Source organism: Amblyomma americanum, chromosome 6, assembly GCF_052857255.1.
Source record: "Amblyomma americanum isolate KBUSLIRL-KWMA chromosome 6, ASM5285725v1, whole genome shotgun sequence".
Classification (NCBI taxonomy): Eukaryota; Metazoa; Arthropoda; class Arachnida; order Ixodida; family Ixodidae; genus Amblyomma; species Amblyomma americanum.
In genome coordinates this window covers 98,902,773-98,923,368 of record NC_135502.1, presented here as the reverse complement: position 1 = coordinate 98,923,368, position 20,596 = coordinate 98,902,773, and the positions used below count along the sequence as shown (strand labels likewise).

Sequence of the window (20,596 nt, the reverse complement as noted above, 5' to 3'; positions counted from 1 at the left end):
AAAAAAAGTAGTGGCTTAGGGCAGTCAAAACATAACCCCCACGCCATTTTTTTGTTACTGCCATTGCTATTTGCATCAACTGTCTTAGGAGTAGAGCTCGAAATGGATTAATGGTTAGCGACACAAGGAGGGAAAGGGGGATGGTACTGAGCTTTCCTCCTCACATGTTGGCCACGCGGTGTTCTAACACCTACCCGCCTGTGAATGGAAACGAGCCCGTCAACGCATTTCATGGCCACTATCGCTCCAGCAATGCTCAAGTGCTCCCGATTTCTGTTCTGGCTTTCAAGCGTGGTGCGCTTAACAACTTTCACTTTTCCGGCCCGCATTCCAACATTTGTTTGTTCGTCGCGGCGTCCCCCGTCGTCACAATTGTGCGCGAGAACCGCACTCGTCGTTGTAATCGCGGTCTAGCTCTCTCCCGAGCGTTTCTGCAAACATCCTGCGCTGAAAGCGCGTACCTGTCTTTTTCTTTATTCTTTTCTCTTCCAGAATTTTCCTTTCGAAAAAAAGATGGCACGAGTAAGTGACCGAACATACCGCTTGACGATATAGTGCAACGACGTCATTTCCAGTACGTTTCCATAAGGGGAGCGTTAGCATTTTTTTTTTTGTCTTTCTCTTCTGTGTTTACCTAACGACGGCTAGACAATGGCCCCTGCGTGCTCTTGTTTTTTAGGCTGTTTACTACGGTGCCTTTACATATTGCGCATCGGTGCGAAATCTCGCGCAGTCGGCAGCCGCAACTATTCAAAGATCTTGCAGTTCCTTAAAGTGCAGCCAGTGTTAAGTACACATGTCTTGCTCAAGACCGCACTTGAGATTTTTTTTGTAGGCAAGACAAAGAAAATTGCGCCCAAATCTTTGCCGGGAATGAGAACCAAAATTGGACATGCGGAATTCCCACTGGTGTCCCAAAAGCCGCACGCAGAAGTGCAGAAGGAAACGCTCATGTCGGGAACAACCAAGCGATTTTGTTTGCTCTGAAAAGATATAAGATAACAAAAGGCAAGCATGCAATAAAGTAGTACAACCAACACAGATACCACAATGCATTCACGTATTTCGTGCTGCTGGGGCAACATGGGCAATTACTTGTACTTGTGCCGGTGTTTTTGAAACTGCACAGCTTTCTTTTGTCTATCGCTTGTTAGCAGATGCCTATGCCACGCAAAAAAAAAAAGAAATGCAATTCTTGCTGCTCTTATATGTCATCTCCTGTCTCCCGCGGAATCAGTTAGCCCTACAGTGCGCGCTAAACACAGGCAGAAGGTCACTTTGAAGCAAACGTGAAGAGAAGATACAAGCATCTCAGGGGGAGCTTTGTTTGTGGCGAGCCCTTCGAGAATGTTCTCTCGCAAACGTCAGTGAGCTCGCACTTCAAAAACAGAATTGAGCGCCCGCACCGATAGCGCACTTGCAACTCCGAAACAGCTCCGTCAGTCAAATCCTGAAATTCGGTGCAGTGCCACAAGCTGCGAATTGAGCGGGCACCGTTATCATCTACTTGCTTCTCTAAATCTACGTCCTTCTGGTCAAGTGCCGAGTCTTTAATCGGAAACTGTGGCTTAACGCTCGTTCAACATTTTGCTACACAATAACTCCCCTGGAGCGTCACTCGTTCATAATCGCTCGTTTCTTAGAAATGGATGCGGATTATGTGAAGCTAATTGTTTCGCGCCGATAACGGCTGCCTCGCTGGTTTACTACAATCAAGGCTTCGGCAGTGCTGCACTTAACTTAACAGCAAGGAGCGCACCGCGTGCAAAGGTCCCCAGGCTCACGCGCTTCCGAGGGTGAATCACCCCCTCACGGAGGCCAGCGATCGGTATGCCCTCGAACCCCCCCCCCCTCTCCGCATCCCTCCTCCCGCAGGATAAACCAGTATCGGTAACGTGCTCCACTTTTATCAGCCGTGCGCACAATCGCGCGCGCCCTCCCTCAGGAATGTTATCGTTCTCCCCTTGTGCGAGATAAGTTCCGGACTGTACCGGTCTTGCACTGTTCCGCGGCGAATTTTCTGCTTGTATTTTCGTCGCCCCGTCCATTGTCTTAGGCGAGCTCGCCCCGCGGCTCCCAGTCAGTTGACGCGAAGCCGAGCTTGGCTCTTGTTGCGTTTCAATCTGCTCTCTTCCCGAGACGCGAGCGAAACCTTCTTGGGAGGAGCTGGTCTCTGATCGATGCACTGGTGTCCCGTCTTCCAGGACGAAGCCAATGAGTGCGACGCTCCGCTTTCTCCTATGGCATCTGGAGTACACGTAGACCAGGCCTTGGCCCACATCAAACGTGAGTCACTCGCTCCGGCAAGCCGCGCATTTGCTTGCCTTTCCTTGCTTGCTATACTTTGCGCGCGCAATGCGAATACGCCTTCAGAATGCACTCTCATCCTAGAAGAAGTGTATAGAAAACGAAAATTAGCCGGTGCATACTTTTTAACAGCGTCACACGCGCATCTACTAAACATAGGTCGTGGGAAAACGACCGTCAAGTGTTCATCTAGTTATTCACACTATTAGGTTCCTCTCTTCTACTTTACGAGCACGCCTCTCTAACTCGCGTCAGTGTTTTGACCCGGCTACCCGATTACGTGCCTGCAACTGGAATAAATCTTCAACATCAACGGCAAAGAAAAATCCAACGTCCGTCTGCTCTTTTAAAAAGCAGTCGCATCTGTCGAATTCTTGGCGGCGAAAAGATCATTACGAAGTTTCCAAGTTATCAAGAAAAAACGACTGATTTGCTGTATGCATGCCACAGTACGCGGGTCGTTGGTTAGCGAGCTCTCGCATTCGAAGAGAGGTGCAACAGACAAAATTTATCCTAACAATAGTTTCTTTATTTATTCAGTGAACGTGTCTTTCTACCAAAATCTTATTCCTAAGACGCAGCGTTTATTTGGGCTTTGTTTCTGGAAGCCACTGATCACACACCCCCTGAGGCGGGTGCCTGAAACTTCACTCGAATTTGACTCAGCAGAGTCGGAACAATTGTCCCTCTTATCGCGCGCATGTGCCGCACATAACTTCATTGTCGCGTTCGAATTTCGCTGGGGGCGTACAATAGTTTTAAATACGCTAGTTTTGCAAAATCCTCCGTGTAAATGCCTGTAGATTAAATGATGCTTTGATTGCTGCAGGAGTTGTGCAATAGCCTAAGGGACGCTAATCTTGTATGGAAACAATGTCGACATGGAGGCAATAGCAAAATCACAATAGACATGTGTTTGGGCCAACTGAAGGGTCTTTCGTTTTGTGAATGAGCATTTCCGCTGTTTACAAGACCGGGCGCTTCCCCGTTTATTTGGTATTCTTTCTAACAAAGCCTGCATTAGACTGCTGGTAAACATTATTCCATTAACTGTTGTAGCTCGAAACAAGCGAATAATCTAAAACTCTTCCGACTACCAATGAAGCCATATTTGGCGAAGCTGAAGTCCGATAGTTAACTCCATGTGATCTTGTCCCGAATTTACTCAGCTCGAATAAATGTAATAGCAAGGCGAATTTGAGCTCGCCGTTAAGTTTCCTGTTACGTTAGAGTTATACCGCCGCCGTACGGTTAACATGTCAACTATGACCGTACGGCAAATGTGATGAGGCAAGCCTGGTAACGGAAACGCGTAACTGTGCTAGAACCTTCTATTATTTGTGCCAGCGCTACAATGCCTTTACACATGTAAAATAAGGCTAACCAATGTCGACGCTTCCCCGCTGCATCAACCCTTGGTTATTCAAAAGTGGTCACCCGCTGCAGTGACCTAGCAGTCATCTTATTCCACTGCATGCTTGACACTAGGTCGCTGGGCCGACACACTGCCATGGATGCTCTATCGACGGCGGGGCCGACACACTGCCACGGATGCCCTATCGACGGCGACTAAATGAGGAAACACCCGTGTACTTTGGTGGATATTAGGCTAAAGACTACGTGGTCTAAATTAACCAGTATCCATCAACTACTGCACGTGTCACGGTCCGGGGAGTATCTCTGCTAGCACGACAACGCTTTCACTAATTCCGCTAATTTGGCGTTGCACTGTCCAAGAGCGGACAGCGAAAGCTGGTCCACTGCTGCCCGGTTTTGCGCAAGTGCGTTTTTTTACCACCCAGTGGAAAAACGCGAAAGCCTCGATACTCGACCCAAAAGCATTCAGTACGGGCTTTCCCAGCAAATCTGCGGCGGCTGCACACTGAACATCGCTTGTTTCCATCGCGAACCACGTGCCTCATCGAGGCCAGCTTTCTCGCACTTCAGCTGGGAGGGAAGCCCCAATCGGTCGGTCGCGTGACGCGCTGCCGCGATAAACGGCTCCCGTATCTACAAAGCTGGTACCGAACCAACCTAGTGCTTCAAGCCGCAAAACGTCCTAGAAGTTTCATGCTTAGAATTTCTATCGATGCGGAGTTAATTGTTGCATAAATGTTCGCAAAACTGCTGGTTTTCGTCGCCTGCGTATCTTGCAACCATATAGACACACTATTCGACCGCCTCAACTCGGATTTCACGGAGCCTCGTCGCTGCCGCTAGGGGCACGCTGTAGCGTCCAGGCTGTGTAAAGAGGCCGCCGGCACACTTGAGCAAGCGCTTCCGGGGGTATAGGTTGCCTGCTCGTGCCGCTGGAGCCAAGGGCTCGCGCGTGCGTGTGATAGCTGGAGCCGAAGCCACGTGCGGCGTCTGCGCGGGATTTCGGGAGCACGCGATAACCGATCAAGGGTCGATCGGACTCCCCCGTATCCTTATCTCGGAGGCTCCCGGTGACGCGCCGTCTCTGCCACGTCTTGTTGCACTCGTGACATGGCCTATCTGGTGGAGTGGACGGCGCCAGTTAGTTTAGGCTTTCTCTTAACAGCACCGAGTCTCATCAAGACGAAAGCATTTAATGGCATATATATACTCGCGGCCACGAACCCTGTCTGTCTGTCCGTTACGCTCTTCAGCAACTCGTCAAGAGAAAAAAAAATTGTGTACACGATGCGATTAGAACCACCCTCCTTCCGTTCCGCAGCCGAGCATGCTGACGACTACGCTACTTCCTACCAACACAGTAATTCTCCTTCTCTAGGACGCTGGAGAGTGCAGAAAGGCGTCGAATCATACGGATGCCTCCCAAACGCCGTCCAGTGTCTCCAGCATTTAAGTCACAAACAATTGTGTACTTAATCAGCATCTTAACCACACATTAGTGACACAAGCAGCAAGCAGTGTAATGTTCACCTCGCCTCACCGCACTTTATGTCAACGAAGTGCCCCCTGAATTTTTTGTCAGTCTTTTTTTCACAGCAACATAATCAGATGTAGGGCCTCGCCCTAATGCCCTGTACACTTACTTTATTCTTTATTTGTAGCGTATCCGTAGTAAACGAACTGAGGATAAATAAATCAAAGTGCAGTATCTAAGCAATAAAACGTGATAAAGCGAGTCTTATCGTAATGTCTGAATAACCGCCTACGTCGCCGATACGAAAAAGAGGGCTGAGGAAAATCGGGCAATTGTTGCTCGCGGCAAACTTTTTTTTCTTAGATAACAATACGGTGGCACTCAGTTGTACAGAGCACGCAATCAAATGAAATTTTTCGCGACAAGGAAGCTTTACTCGTACACGCTGTTATGCTGGCCGCCAAGCCAGCTCGGCTCCGGATTAGTTCAAAACTTCAAAGAAGGCCAATTGTATAGGTTCACAAAAAATGGTACAGGTATGGACACGAAAAGGACGGAATCTTAGAATGTTTTGCTTGCAGGAACAGTCTTGCAGTTGTCCTAAACAGTAGCTAAAATTTCAGCCACAGACCTGCGGAGACAGGTCAGCAAGCGACGGTAGTGCTCACGTTCGCTTGAACGAATGCAAGGTCCACGGAAAAAGCAGGACTCCCGCACACACTCTGTCGTCAGCGTCATGATGCTTATCGCTAACAGATTGTTACGACGTCAGGAGGACTGTGTTTTTGCAAAGAATAAGGAAGTGACGAATAGGCCACGAACCTAGGTCAGTCTGCGGTGTCCAGCTGATACAAAGTATATCGGCGACGTCGCGTTCGGTTTGTAAACCTAAGCTCACTTGGCATGCTGTTCGCAGAAAAAAGATAAAGGTCTGTGCTCAAACACTACCAAGGCACGTGCTTCTGGAGTCAGTGGCAGAATCGGTTATCGCGAGGTCTCCGCAGACTTGTTTACTGATTCGACGCACTAACGTAGCCCAAACACAGACTCGCACGAGCTACTGCTTGTCAGATAGATACACGCCTAACCTTAACCCTGCAAGATTCACATTTCTTTTGTGCTGATCAAGCGAGACTCGGAAACAGCGAGACCAGAGTATACCACAACTTGTTCTGTCGCCCTGTGTTACTATGCCCTTAGAAGCCGCGGTTGCAGCTGTTTAACAAAACTGACTCTGAATGCCCCATGCATTTGCATTCTGCTTAAAACGCAGATATATTCGTCGTTGCGGAGACGCTACTCGTAATCTCCTTTGATATTTCCCTGACTACGTGAGCTTTTCACATAATTACCCTCAATTATATTTGTCTGGTTAGAACCTTTGATGATGCAGACGCGTTGCTCAACAGTTGTCTGCCTGCCGAATTTCAAGAGAGCTGTAGTTGACGTTTTGTTGGTAGTATTTCCTCGAATATCAATGTTATTCGGCACGATGTTGTATGTCCATATATTTTGCACCTTCTGCTGCCATGTGGAGCTGTGTTTTATTTTTCAACCGTATTCATTTCTTCCTTGCTGTTCATCAACAGAGCGCATCCAAGAGCTATGTGAAGAGTTCAAGGCGAACGACGAAGCTATAAATGACGACAGCACGACGCTCAACAAGTTCTGCTCGGAGCTCGAACTCGTACTCCAACATGGTCAGAAAGGTACAGGAACCTGACCTAGCTACAGCTTTTCCATTTCAAGCTATCTTTTCTCGTTGTTCTTCAGCCCTAACAGGCGACCTATCACTTTTTTGCCCCCTGATTTCTTGTTCCGGTTCTCTTGACACAGACAAGACGTTCCTTCTCAACGTCTCCAAGGGCTACTGGGGATACTTCTGTCGGTGCTTGGCCGGCGAGAAGAGCCTGAAGGGCTTCAGCGCGCTCAAGTACGCCAAGTCGCTGCCCGAGGTATGTGTCCTACATTTTGAGGCCTGCAGTTCAAAGTACGCGAATATGAGCACGGACGAAGACAGATGTAGTCTTTGGCAAAAGTAACCAGGCTGCATGGTTTGCTTCTCATTCGAATTGCAGAGCCCTTACGGCTTCCCTACAGATAAAAGAGGTATTTGAAGATGAAGACAAGCGTTCTCCTTACCACATAGAGATTTAGAGCTTGAAGGCTGGCATAAGAACTCCAATATACGACTGAGAAACAAGCCGTGCAGCCTGGTTACTTTTGGCAAAGGCTGTACGTACGTACAATGCGTACATTGTATAGGTCGCTTTTTTCACTTAATTTGACCTGACAGGCCCGATAAATTTTTCTTTGAGTAATGTCCACTTGCACCCCCACAATAAATGCTGTGCAGGATAGAGAAATCGGGCGTCAAGCTAAGTTGGCTTATTTTTTTCCAGCGTTCTTGCAGAAATAAACTGCGTTAGGACATCTTAATAGGAATTGAATGTGGGTAGCACAGCACGAAATATACTAAAGACAAAGTAGAAGATGGCACGTTCGCGCTGTAATTGTTTCTTGTTTTTATTTAGCGCAATCTAAGCTCTATACCACCCACAATGAACTATTATCAACTCGCCCAACTATCAGTCTTTGAGTGTGTACTTTAAAAGAAGTTGGCTAAGGCTAATGCGTCGAAATGCATCATACTGCACTACGTCATAGAGGCTCCGCTGCTTATTCTCGCTCTTCTTTCAAGTTCGTTTCTGCCACGCTTTGAACTTCGCGCGGCACTAAAGCAACTAGCTCTAAGCCTTGCCGTATCTTGAAGCCTGTTATCGCAAGTGTGACCGCGGCGTGCCGATTGGCTCGCAGATCAAGACGCACGTGGGAAGAGGGCGGGCGGTGATCCGCTACTGCCTCGTGCACCAGTGCCTCGCCGACACGCTGCAGGTCTGCACGCTCGACGAGAAGGCGACGAGGTGAGCTTACTCCGAGCACCGACGCTGCTTTCGTTCTCTGCCAAATACTTCCGAAGGTCTTCGGACGTTTCTCATTTTTCATGGGTTATCCACGCAGCTAAATAGACGTCATGTAAGAAAGAAATTATTCGACAAGAGAATAATAAGGGAGGCGGCGTGCTATTTATTATGCCTACCGACGTTGTACTTGCAGCACAGATCTGCAAAGATAAACGTCACTTAAGTAGACTATAAAGAAAAAATATTTCCGCAGTTTATCCTAAGTTCACAAGCACGTGGACATCCCTTAACCCTCTAATGCTCACCGTTTTCAAATTCTGATATTGCTAAAAAAAGGCATATCCTTTAGCTAACAAACACTAAGCTCTGTTCGCAAAGTCGATTAGCCTTTCTCGTCAAGGTACTGCAATACCACATGCCTGTCCTCTCTTCTTCGCAGCGACCACTACTATGCGTGGTCTTTGGTCCGACAGCCGGAAAAGCTGCAGGCGCTGCTGTCATCTCTTTACGAGCTGAACGCCGTTCCCTTCGATCTCGCTCCCAGTGGAAACGACTTGGACGCTTCCTGGCCAATCTTTGCAAGGTTTGTCTGTTTCTTTTCTTGCCTTGTGTTGTGCCACAGCTAAGGCACAGCGCAACCATCACTGGTGGAAAGATCGCTTGTATAAAAGCTCAACTGCCAGCAGAGTATGCACCAGGCTTTTTAATATGCCCTGTCTTCATTCCCAGAATAAATCAGTGGCATGGTCTTATCTCAACCGGCTCCTGGTCTGAACAAAAAAAGTTGAGGTAAAACTAGTTTCCATTTCAACTAAAATAGTTCATAGCGCAATTACACGGTCGCTCGATCTCCCGCGGCCGTGCCAGGAATGTGCCACTAATTTACAGGACGAAGAGTTTAGTTTTTGGTGGCCCCTGTTTCATATCTAAAGATTGCAGCCCTGCCGCGGTGGCTCAGTGGTTATGGCGCTCGGCTGCTGAACCGAAAGACGCGGGTTCGATCCCGGCCGCGGCGGTCGAATTTCGATGGAGGCGAAATGCTAGAGGCCCGTGTATTGTGCGGTCAGTGCACGTTAATAAACCACAGGTGGTCGAGATTTCCGGAGACCTTCACTACGGCATCCCTCATAGTCTGAGTCGCTTTGGGACGTTAAAACCCCGTAATCCATAAATATTGCACTCCTGATCACCCGTTAAGATTGTAGTGTTGGCCCACGGAAGAGTAGACTGGCTGTCGCCTTAACCTTACTCACTTGTCAGCAAACTATCGCGTCACAATTCTCCGTCCCGAAAACAATCTTTTTCCTTCTTTCTTCCTAAACAGGAAAGTCTTCGACGAAAGCTGGCCCGCACTGAGCCGGTGTTCGAGCCTCTCGAGCCTGTCCAGCATCAACAGCGCCCACTCGCAGGTAACTTTCGCTCGGATCTGTTAATCGGCTTGCATTACGAACACTACCCCCGTGTCTATAGCTCACGTGGTCTTCGCTCATTCTTTTCCTTTTCATTCGTTCCGAAAGCTGGACACGGCGTGCGCAACGTCACCTGTTGAAGAAGGACCCACTATGGACTCGTCCCTTGTTGCCCAGGATGGTTCGCCGCGACCATCGGCGTCTGCAGAGGACTCCGTGATGGAGACTCCTTGCAGGTCTGATCTTCAGCCAGTTGTGAGAACGGTTAGTTGGTTTCTGTATTTTTTGTACATCTGTGACGTAACATCAGTCCGCAACATATGTAGAAAGCCGTGTGTGTAGGAAAGTCTAACCAAAAGATGGCTCTGGTGGTGGTGAAAGTAGCTGCGCTTACGCAGCGCACCTTTATGAAGTGCTAGAAAATCTTTATATTCATAAAGATTAGCTCGCACAGTGTTTTTAGCACAGCGGAACACTATCACAGTAGTATGGTTTCATTTAAAGGTGCAATTTGTCTTTGCCTAACTCTTAAAACTGGCCATCCTGTGTTGTAAATAGGAACGCACGTATCCTTCGTCAGGTCACTCGCTCACATAAGCCCGCAAAGAAGCATAAAAACTGAACCGAAGATTATAGGCCAGATTAAAGCAAAAAAAAAATGCTACCTGTAATGAATTGGTCAAGTCTTCATGCAGTATAAGCAGAGGTAAAGCATCGGTTTGCGCAAAATCCGCGGTGTTATACGAAACAGTTGAATGAGACGGTGGTTTTATAAATTTTTATGGTGCAATGGCAGGTGCGGCCGTAGACAGTCAAGCACGATGTGAACACTGTACGCCGGTGTGTGCAACACGTTATGCGGTCAGTGCAATACGTTATGCGGTCACAAATACAGGCTCTGAAAAGACGCAGTAGTGCTTAAGATGCGCTGTTCATCGCAAGGCACACATGAGAGCGTGCTCACGCATGACATTCCGTTTGCATTTTTTCCAGTTCAAGAGCAGATCTCTATCTCCAGTTGTGTTCAAGATATCGCCTCCGGACGTTTGTCGTGCGGCACCCTTCCTGGTGGTGAAAACTGCATCTTCGCAGACGGAGTGCTGCTTACCCGATCGAGTGGCTGAAGCAGAAGCCACAGCGACCGCGTGCTCCGAGAAACTGGAGAAAATGGCCGAGGAGTGGCGTGCCAAGGAGCAAGCCTGGCTGGAAAAAGAAGCCCTAATGCAAGGAGAATTAGAATCCTTGAGAGCATCGCAGCCCGGTGAAACCGCTTGTGTTCAAAGTAGCTGTAAATCGTGTGATGATCTAAAGGAAGTGGTCCAGCGGCTAAGTGTTGAGAAAGACGATCTGACCACAAAGAATAACTTCCTTGCCCGCAAACTGAACGAAGTCTTGGAGAAGCTCGAAGACTCTGAAGAAACCATCAACACCCTGAAGCAATCAGAGACTGAACTTCGGACGAGAATAGAGAAGCTCAGTTTTGTGAACGAAGGGCTGAAAAATCTGGTCGACGCCGTTAAGGATGAAGCCACGATCCTTCGGCAGCAGATCCTCATCATGGACAAGGAAGTAAAAAGCAGCCACGAGCTCCTGGAGCAAAAGAAGATGCAGTGCAAGGGTCTAGAAGACCAACTGGTAAAGCTGAGGTCCAAGTGTTGCGAGAGCATCAACGCTAGTGCCGTCAAGGACCGTGAAATTGAGAAACTTGCCTCCCTGGTCCGCCTGGCACGGAGGAGGTTGTTCTCCAAGACACCTGCCATGCACCAGTCAGACGCTTCCCTAGAAGAATCCTCCAAGATTTCTCCAGACAATAGTATGAGTGATGAAGCTCTGCTGAAGATGCTGTCATCTGAAGAAATGGAGGAGTCGGGCATTCCAGCAAAGCAGACATCGAGGACCGAGAGCTCGAACTGCGAGTTGTTCGAACACTGCCTGCGGTACCTGGGCTCCGCCATGTTGCACCACGAGTCCCTAATTGACAGGGCTAACGCGAAGGTTCGCGACATCATTTCCACAAGCCACAGTATTAACCTCCAGCTGCATGTCATGCAAGAGGTGCTCAGCATGCAACATGCCAAGGAGGACGGCGGCTCAGCCGAGGGGGACATTTCTGTGACCAAGGAGGTTACGGGGCCTTCAGAGGAGTTGGTGCCACCGCGTATAGAGGGATGTGACTTCGTTACCTCCCTCTTCGAGACCATGTGCAGGAACCACTCAAAGATGCAGTCTCTCATGCAGTCCGAATCTCATCTCGAGAAGGAGCTCGCCGACTGCCGGGAACTGAATCGCCTACTCTCCAGTAAGGTGCATGAACAAGAGCGTAAACTGTGCGGCTTCGTGCAGGAACTGGACCGCACCAAGATTCTGCTGGTGGGCATGGAGCAGACTCACCACAAGCTGCAGACCGCCAAAGCCGTCATGAGATACGAGCTTCAGGAGAAGAAAAACCTGCTCCACAACCTGCGGCAGCAGCTCGAGAGCACGAGGGAGAACTGCGTCAAGGTGATGCGCTCCAACGCGGAGTCGGAGATCGAGTGGAAGAGTCTGCGCGAGGAGTTCCAGAGCCGCAAAAAGCAGGACAGCCAAGACAGCGGCGTCTCTGACAACGGCCAGAGCACGCGCGAGCAGACACCCTCGAGCAGCGAGGACTGCTCGGAGAGGGACGACCCGGAGTCGGCAGAGGACGATGACCACTCCGACTCCGTGGAGGACATCCCCGAAGAAGGGGCGCAGTTCATTCCAGAGCAGGTGGCCGACTTCGAGTGCAAGTACCGCGCGCGCTCTCAGAGGCTCGAGTACCTGGAGCAGCAGTGTCAGATCCTGTACAACAGCCTGGTGCGTAGCAGCGAGCGAAGAAACAACCTCCAGCGCCGGCTGCACAGCCTGCTGGAAGGCGGTGGCACCAGCAGCAGTGAGACGGTCGTCCAGCCTGTTCTCTCGGACAGCGCGCCGAGCATTCCAGTGGAACCGGATGACTCCGGTTCGCGCGAAGGTGTGGTGGACGAGGAGGATTGTGATGCCGCGAGTGACGATGTGTCCTTCTGCGAAGAGGACAGTGACGAGGTCATGGATGGTGCTCTGCCTGAGATCAGGAAAAAGACGCTGGACACCATAGTGGGCAGAGTGAAGCTCGAGCGATCCCAGAGCGAGGAAGTAATCTCGAACCTGCGGGCTACCATCGAGCAGCTGCAGACGGCGAACGAGAGGCTGCGACAGCAGGTGTCCAACCTTGTGGAAGAAAAGGCTCAGCGAGAGAAAGAAATGAGGTGAGCCGCTTTCATAGCATGCAATGGTCCTATGAAGTATGCGAACAGTATGTGGTGAACGCAAATTTAAGAACGGAGCAGCCAGAATCTCCAACTCAAAATCACAAAACACCAAGCGTGGCGTGTTTGAATTCATTCTATGCACTTATACCATACTGGGTAAATAATGTTTGAAGTAAAGAACTAGCATCAAGCCATACTTAGGGCACTCGTAAATACACGGGCCGTAGTTCGTGCCTTAAATAATATGCTTGCATTAATTTCGGGTCTGGGTGTAAGGACACTGACACCTAGCTGCGCCGTTCACAGCGACTATGAAGTGCAATAGGAGCCACAAATTTTATCGATGTCGATCGGTGGTCAGCGGACCTGTAGTGGCGGGGGAAGACAGCGGACATGCAACCCATTTTGCCACCAGCAGGGTCACCAGCTGCAAGTTTTTTTTGTTTGCTATGGCGTTGGGTGACCTCTGGTTGACGCCATGAGCTGTGCCACTGATGCCATGTGGAATAAGTCAGAAACAAGAATGTACCTTATTCTCTTCGAAGTCAAGCAGCAGACAGACGAGCCCCTGCCACTTTCGTTTACAGTGGGCGCATGTAGGTCATGACAGCGCGATGACCCTGCATCGTCAGGAGTGTCGATGCTAATTCCTTAAATCTCCATTACAGGCAAAGGGCCTCCGGGATGCTGCGCACGGAGCGTAGTCTCAAGTGCGTCCAGATGCAGGAGATCTCGCGTGAGCGGGGAGAGCTTCTCCTGAGAAACAAGGAGCTCGAGCAGCAGCTGGAACAGAAGGACATGCAGATTACGCGGATTGACGCCAGCCGCCTCCAGAGCATCGAGAAGCAGCAAATGCTCGAAAAAGAGCTCGGCACGCTCACCGAAAAGCTTCAGGACCAGGCTGCCTCGAACAGCCGTTTGTACACGGTAAGTGTCCAAGCATATTCACCTCTCTGTTCTCAGCACGACTGCACGCCGCTTCTTGATCAATTTAGCAGACTTGCTGGCTCTTGATGCAACTTGGGCCGCGAAGGAAAATAAAGTGCATGGCGGTGCATGAAATTTAACCTGTGATGGAATATCTTGGACTTGCAGTTCTGTATCGCTCAACCCAATGTGCAATGCCGCCGCTTGTTCGTTGGGTAACCTCGGCATAAGTTTCGAGGGACATGTAAAATTGCTGGGCGTCGTAAATGCATTTACAGTAACATAAAAGAAACAAGCAGTGTGTGACCACTCAAAGCGTTACTTGTGTCTCGGATAGTTTCTCCTCCATCTGAGATCCATAGTTCCCTTAAACTCGTAGTTGCTTGCGCTCGGTAAGGCACTACAAGCGTAGCGTAATGCCCAGCATTTGCACAGCAGCTTGAGTGATCAATGGCCATGAGCAGAGCATCCTATACTGCCGTAAAGCTCATTCTCAACGGCACCCATGACCGAGAATCTTCCCGGCATGTGTTTCAGCTGTATAAACAAGCGCTGTGTGACTTGTGCGGCCTGCTTCTCTAACACCTGCCACTGACTCTCCCTACCCTTAGAATTACGTGACACAGCAAGCTGTTATCCAGGAAATGCGTGAGCGGCTTGAAGACCAAGAACGCATGATTGAGGAACTGGAACAGTGTGTCGAGGACCTCAAGCAGGACCAAGTGATCGAGCAGACAAACTTCGCTGAAGAGGTGAGATGCACGACAATGACTTCGCACCGTCTTGCTTCAAGCTTTCGTTTTTTTTTCGGGAACGCTAACTCCAACTAGAACTTCCTTGAGTTCATGAACTTGATCGATTAAACCATTAAACCTTTTTTATTGTAATCCTGGAAATTCATCTAAACTGCACGTCCCAACTTCTAGTGTAGACTTGAAGGCTCCTTCTTGCATGCTGAATGATATGCTTGATATACTACGGAAGAGAACTGTTTTTGTCGTTCGTGAAGTTGTTTGCTGACGTCCATTTTTTTTCAGGTTAAAAAGCTTCAGCTGGGTTTGGTCTCTCGAGAAGAGGAGTGCTCCATTCTTAGCGACGAACTAAAAAGAGTGAGTACTAACTCGTGCTTAAGAGCGAACGAATTTTCAACGAGAATGCATTTTGGGCATCGCCCGTCGAGCAAAGGCACCAACTTTCATTAAAGGTTCCTAGCTGTAATAGCAAATTGCTTTCGATAATCACTCCTTGGCGAATCTAACTATATGCACATTAATGTTCCAGCTGAAAAAGAAAGTCTCCAAGGTTACGCTCTTTCAACACCATAATTAAGACTTAATAGGTTTCATGCTAATATCGGCGGCAAAACGCCGAAGAAGCGAGTCATCCACGGCTTCTCTCGTCTTTTACACATTTTAGCTTCGTGTGCAAGCTGATGTTGACAAGGAGTGCGGAGAGCGGCTGAAGCAGCAGCTCGACCAGAGCTCCGCCCAAGTTGCATCATGCGAGGAGCAACTGAGCCAGCTCAGGATGGACACGGTAGAGCTCAAGAAGAAAATTGTCAAGCTGGTCAGGTAAGTGTTTCTGAAACCATAATCTCCGCGTCTACGTAGCCATGTTAAGGTTTCGGCACTGCGTCGTTTAACTCGCGGGATTCAAACAAATATGCAAACAGAACTGGGCACCTCTGATCAGAGAGAACAGCATAATGTGATCAATAATGCAGTAACTTAAGATAATAAACCTTAGATAATGTGTTTCGAAATGATTGGGAGCCACTGCTGTGCTCATTCTGCTGCTGAATTTTCGAAATACCGCGTTCCACTTCTCCATGCTGCCTCTTTTGAAATGCATACGGCTTTTGAGCAAAATGTACACTCATGAACGAATGTTTACATTACGCGTATTCACAAATGAAATAAAAAATTGTCTCATTACCCATGCAGTTGGTATTCGTACCATGGGCTGAATAATGCGGGTCTCCTTAAGATGCTAGGCTTTGGTTTTTAGCGAATTGGTTTGCCTACCTGCGCAAAATATTTTTCTTGTTAATACCAATTCATTGAAATTTTGTGAATTACTTTGTATTAAATTGCGTTTTGCTAGTGTCGATTAATGCGAAGGGCTGCACTTGTTCATTATACGTGTTGCTCTGTTTGTACCTCCAGAGAGAAGGACATTCTGTGGAAGCAGAACGACAATTTGCAGTTTCTGCAAAAGCTTCAGGCTACTGACAAGTGGATGGACAACAGTGAAACAGACTCCTGTCTTCAGTGTTCGGCTCCCTTCACGTTCACACTGAGAAAGGTACGCGATTTAGACTTTTTTCGGCACTGGTGCATCGCTCGCTCATCAGCGACTGCTTCACAGTGAGAGCTTGATTTTCGCACACTTGTGGCAAACACACCGCGTTGATTTAAAGTTGCAGTTTCATTTTCACTACGGCGTCTCTCATAGCCTGAGTCTCTTTGGGACGTTAAACCCCCATAAACTAACTAGTTTCATTTTCATGAGCTGCGTTTTTTGCTTATTCTTCCCATTGTCTGTGTGCATACGTTTTCTAACCTTGTATTTATCTTATATTGCAGCACCACTGCCGGCTGTGCGGGCGAATCTATTGCCATGACTGCTGCAGCAACTGGCTCATGACCACCGCAAGCAGGTAACATTGTTAAAACAAAAAAAAAACTTAATCAATCCTGGATAATGGATTTTACTGGTTTGAGCTCCGCATTTCGTCCTGACAATTCGTAAAAAAAATATACACTGCATTCTAAACGCTGCTCCAACTCAATGCGTGCTCGGCAAAGTTCGAAGCGAAAAAGTTTGCAGTCAGTTGTAACATCGACGTTCTCCTAGATAAAAATCGGATCCATATGTTCTGTAATAATGGGCTGCTGTTACGCTTCACTGAAATGTGACAAAGCTACCGCAGAAAGATCACACGCCCCTGCGGATAGCAGGCCGAGAAAAGCATATAGTAACGTTTCACGCAACGCAACCATTCAGCTTTCCTCGGCTTGATATCTGTAGAGGTTCAGAAGTTTTATTTCTAACGTGATATATGCCAATGCAGCTCACCGCACATCTGATTCATGTTAGAAAACTAGCTTAGACACACTGGCACTTTTCTGGTGCAGTAGCTGAAGTATAATTTATGTATGCGGCTGGCTGCATCGGGCGGCTTGCTTCAATGTCCTCTCTCCCCGCAGTATTTTAATCGCCTTCTTCCTATACAACTTCTGTGCGTCTGCTATTAGACATCTGTTGTTCTTCTACGCAGTCGACCCACCAGGGTGTGCAACGCCTGCGCATTTCAACACCAGCAGCTAGAACGGGCTGCCAGGAATCCTTCTGTCTGCTCCAACGCATCTGCAGACAGCGAGGAAGACGACATCGGCGTGCTGGCGATGCGGAGGAGGGAAGAGCCTGCGGAGGCGACCGACACCATCGGTACTTACTCTAGCCCTCCTCGCCCACATCTTCCTTCCCTTGTTCCAATGTGTAGATTAGCTGCCCAGACCTTAATTCATCTTCCCGCTAAGGAAGTTTTTCTCAGGCGAGCTTTCGCGCACGTTTCGCGCGCGCAAGACGTACACACGGCCTCTGCGGGCTGTGTGTATGTTTTCTTGTGAACTTGGTTTCCTTAGACTGAAATTATGTCTGAGACCGCCGAGCATATCTTTCATAACCTCGCATTCCTTGAACACAGCAGCCTCTGTTTTATCTCCGAATCAAAATCTTATCTATGCATTCTGCTAAATGCACACGCCCAGTCTTTCTCTCCAAAGTACTAAATTTTGTATTGAGTGCCTTGATCGCAGATATAATACTAATCAAAATGAGCCAATGACGCGTGTTACGTTGAGTCGCACTAGGACTCTTTTTGGAACTGATATCGTTCGTGATCGATGTTTGATAGTCGGTTTCGATTGTTCCAATAGTTGCGTTCGCTAGCGTCGTCGAGGAGAGCTGCTCGCTTACTGCTGCGTCCTTCTTAATTCAACCTGCTTGCTCGCTTCCAGACTCCTCAAACAGCACTCCCGACGAAGCGGTCTCGTCTTCGGCGCCGATCCAAGGAACGGCACCCAGGACAGAGGCCCTCAAGATGACTCGAAACTGGTACGAATCGAAATATTCGTACTTTGCTGAAACAGTCACTGGCACACTTTTCTGCTATCTCGCTGTGAAAGAGACATGTGGCTGTTGTAAACTAAATAAAATTAGCACCAAGACTGTTTTCTCTGCAGGAGCACCATAGCAAAATCCGCTCGGGTCTCTGCTCTTATCCTCTGCAGCGATATCGTATTTAGACGGAAGTGTCACCTCTTCAGACTAAAGTGAACCTTAGAATGTTACTTGACCCCACCGGGAGCGTACGCCATGACCCCATAAAATGAGCCAACCGTGTACACTAATGCAAGCATGATACAACAAAGACAAATTATGTTCCTAAAGATCGTTTTTCGATAAAAACGCAGAATAATTTCGCGCCATTACTTCTCGTTCCTAACGCCTATTTTTGTACATCTCACTCTTCTATCAATTTGCGAAGCCTACGTCACATGAAAGTTGGAAACTAGGGGTAGTTAGTCGCTGCCGCAAGGGCTCTCTCGATTCGTTTCCATGCGTTCGGTGCCCTAGCTGTTATCTACGTGGCACCTTTCTGGTAAAGTGCAATTGATGCATGCATCCTTCGTACGCTTCGGCAGCTTGCCGCAGACGCACCCATTCTGAGCTGAAGCGCTTATCGCCCTTGGCTTCTCTCCTTCGCGTGTGCAGGTCCTTCCCTCGCTTGCGAAGGCCCCAGTTCCTGCAGAGCGGAGCCAGCAGCCTCACAGAGAGCGACAGCTGCGCCAAGCAGGAGTTCGACATCATCAGCGACGAGGAGATCGCGCGCTCGCTGCTCGCCTGCAGCCCCTACAACAGCTCCCCCAAGACGAGCCACGATCCGGCGCTCTTCCACATGAGCGGACCGCGCACCATGGACGAGATCGCCCAGTGCGGCCCGGCAGGACTCCGGGGCGAGGTGTGGGTGAACGCTGGCGGACGCTACAGCATCCCTGTACAGCTCGCGGTGCCCAAGACGGTGCTCTTCTGGGAGTTCAGATGCGAGCCAAAGGTGCGTTCCACGAGCGCGCGAGACCCTAAACACTAGGGGAGAATCCTAAACGCTAGGGGAGAATCCTAAACGCTAGGGGAGAATCCTAAACGCTAGGGGAGAATCCTAAACGCTAGGGGAGAATCCTAAACGCTAGGGGAGAATCCTAAACGCTAGGGGAGAATCCTAAACGCTAGGGGAGAATCCTAAACGCTAGGGGAGAATCCTAAACGCTAGGGGAGAATCCTAAACGCTAGGGGAGAATCCTAAACGCTAGGGGAGAATCCTAAACGCTAGGGGAGAATCCTAAACGCTAGGGGAGAATCCTAAACGCTAGGGGAGAATCCTAAACGCTAGGGTAGAATCCTAAACGCTAGGGTAGAATCCTAAACGCTAGGGGAGAATCCTAAACGCTAACTTTAAATCACTCATGGCAAAAGCTAACCCCAACAGCAAAACAGCCTAAATTCCAACAGATTTATTGCGGCATTGATAGGTGATTTAATAATGTTATTTTCTGCGAACTTATGGTAAGCGCCTGAGTATGTCTGCTTCTGGGCGCTCAAAAAAAATTTTACTTGATGGATTTAATTCTGCAGCATCCATAAATCTACCAATACATTGCATTGCATTGCATTATTGCACTACTAATGACAACTGCTGTTGACAACACGAACTTTGCTGTGTTACTATGCTAACCAATGAAAGCCATAACCTAAATCAACAATTTATTGTTTTTTATTAAACAAGTCACAGGCACCTGATTATCGCTCTTGTAATCCGATTATCCCTCTTTTTATCCGGTCCCAGCTTTTTAGCTTAGCGGGATCGTTTAAAAATTGCACTGAGTATGACATTCGTTTCATGTACCGGTGCTTATAAGTGCACTTAAATCACTGCTGTTAGCAGAAAATACTACGCAGCTCTCCGCTAAAGCTTGACTCATAGTCCGCAGTGCCCCTCTGAAAGGTAATATACTAATAAATTGTCCTCTCAGCCCTGTTTGTCTTTCGGTTTGTTGATATCTGTAAACCTGTAGATGCCTCCCCCATTTGTTGTCGTCTAACCAATCTTAATCTTGGTTTCTTATTTTTTCATGCTCTGAGGCGTCATTTGAGTACTGCTAATGTTTCTCCTTTCATCAATGTTGCTTGCAGAGCATATCGTTTGAGATGCGCTACAAGCCCCTAAACAGCGACGCCGAGCTGGAAATGATGGACGTCATCCTGTCCATGGTGAGAGTCCAGGCCGACGTGCAACCAGCCGAAGGTAGCCTTCTAGTGAAAAACGCGGGCGTCTACGTCCTCGTCTTCGACAACCAGCACTCCAAGTGAGTCTCGACTGCCACGTATACTTTCAGAGGCAAACCACACGGGCCCGTTTGCAGTGTTTTGTCTGAGCTGAGCTTCCACTCGAAGATACAAGGCTCAAGAGTAGACAATACAACGAACGAACACGGACAAAGCGCCTTGTACATGTTCGCTCTTCATTCATCCTGTCTACTCTTGCGCCTTGTATCTTCGAGGCCTCCAACCTCTATGCGCTCAAAGAATAATTCTCTTTAGCGCTCAGATCATCCATCGGTAGCTCAAGTTGGCCATTCCAGTGTTGTGGATTCCCATTCTTTTAACGAATCAGTACAGACATATATTGTCAGTCCGTTTGCATAAATATTTCGAGTAATAAATGCGAAGGACGACGTTCGTTTTTCGCGTATCGAAAAATTGGCACCGCTAACTGTTTATTAATGAAATCCTGTAAATGCAAATTTTAAACCGCGGTAATAAACCTCCTTTATTACAAATAAATGC

The 20,596-nt window shown here is 48.5% G+C and overlaps 1 protein-coding gene across 6 annotated transcripts in view; it reads left to right on the top strand.

Annotated features, from left to right (window-relative positions):
- Positions 1–20,596, top strand: part of LOC144093924 (uncharacterized) — a 31,060-nt gene that overhangs the window by 9,307 nt on the left and 1,157 nt on the right. The window contains exons 2-19 of one of the 6 annotated variants that reach the window (XM_077627679.1): positions 2,205–2,286; positions 6,748–6,867; positions 6,995–7,113; positions 7,976–8,082; positions 8,522–8,665; positions 9,407–9,491; positions 9,600–9,755; positions 10,485–12,757; positions 13,429–13,687; positions 14,299–14,439; positions 14,725–14,796; positions 15,104–15,258; positions 15,853–15,991; positions 16,273–16,346; positions 16,968–17,137; positions 17,710–17,806; positions 18,467–18,806; positions 19,943–20,115. In XM_077627679.1, the coding sequence (XP_077483805.1) occupies positions 2,241–2,286; positions 6,748–6,867; positions 6,995–7,113; positions 7,976–8,082; positions 8,522–8,665; positions 9,407–9,491; positions 9,600–9,755; positions 10,485–12,757; positions 13,429–13,687; positions 14,299–14,439; positions 14,725–14,796; positions 15,104–15,258; positions 15,853–15,991; positions 16,273–16,346; positions 16,968–17,137; positions 17,710–17,806; positions 18,467–18,806; positions 19,943–20,115 (4,670 nt within the window). In that variant the 5' untranslated portion in view covers positions 2,205–2,240. Of the gene's footprint in view, positions 1–1,919; positions 2,287–6,747; positions 6,868–6,994; positions 7,114–7,975; positions 8,083–8,521; positions 8,666–9,406; positions 9,492–9,599; positions 9,756–10,484; positions 12,758–13,428; positions 13,688–14,298; positions 14,440–14,724; positions 14,797–15,103; positions 15,259–15,852; positions 15,992–16,272; positions 16,347–16,967; positions 17,138–17,709; positions 17,807–18,466; positions 18,807–19,942; positions 20,116–20,596 lie in introns of those variants that run through there. The other 5 variants (XM_077627680.1, XM_077627677.1, XM_077627678.1 and 2 more) reach the window with 5 other exon arrangements.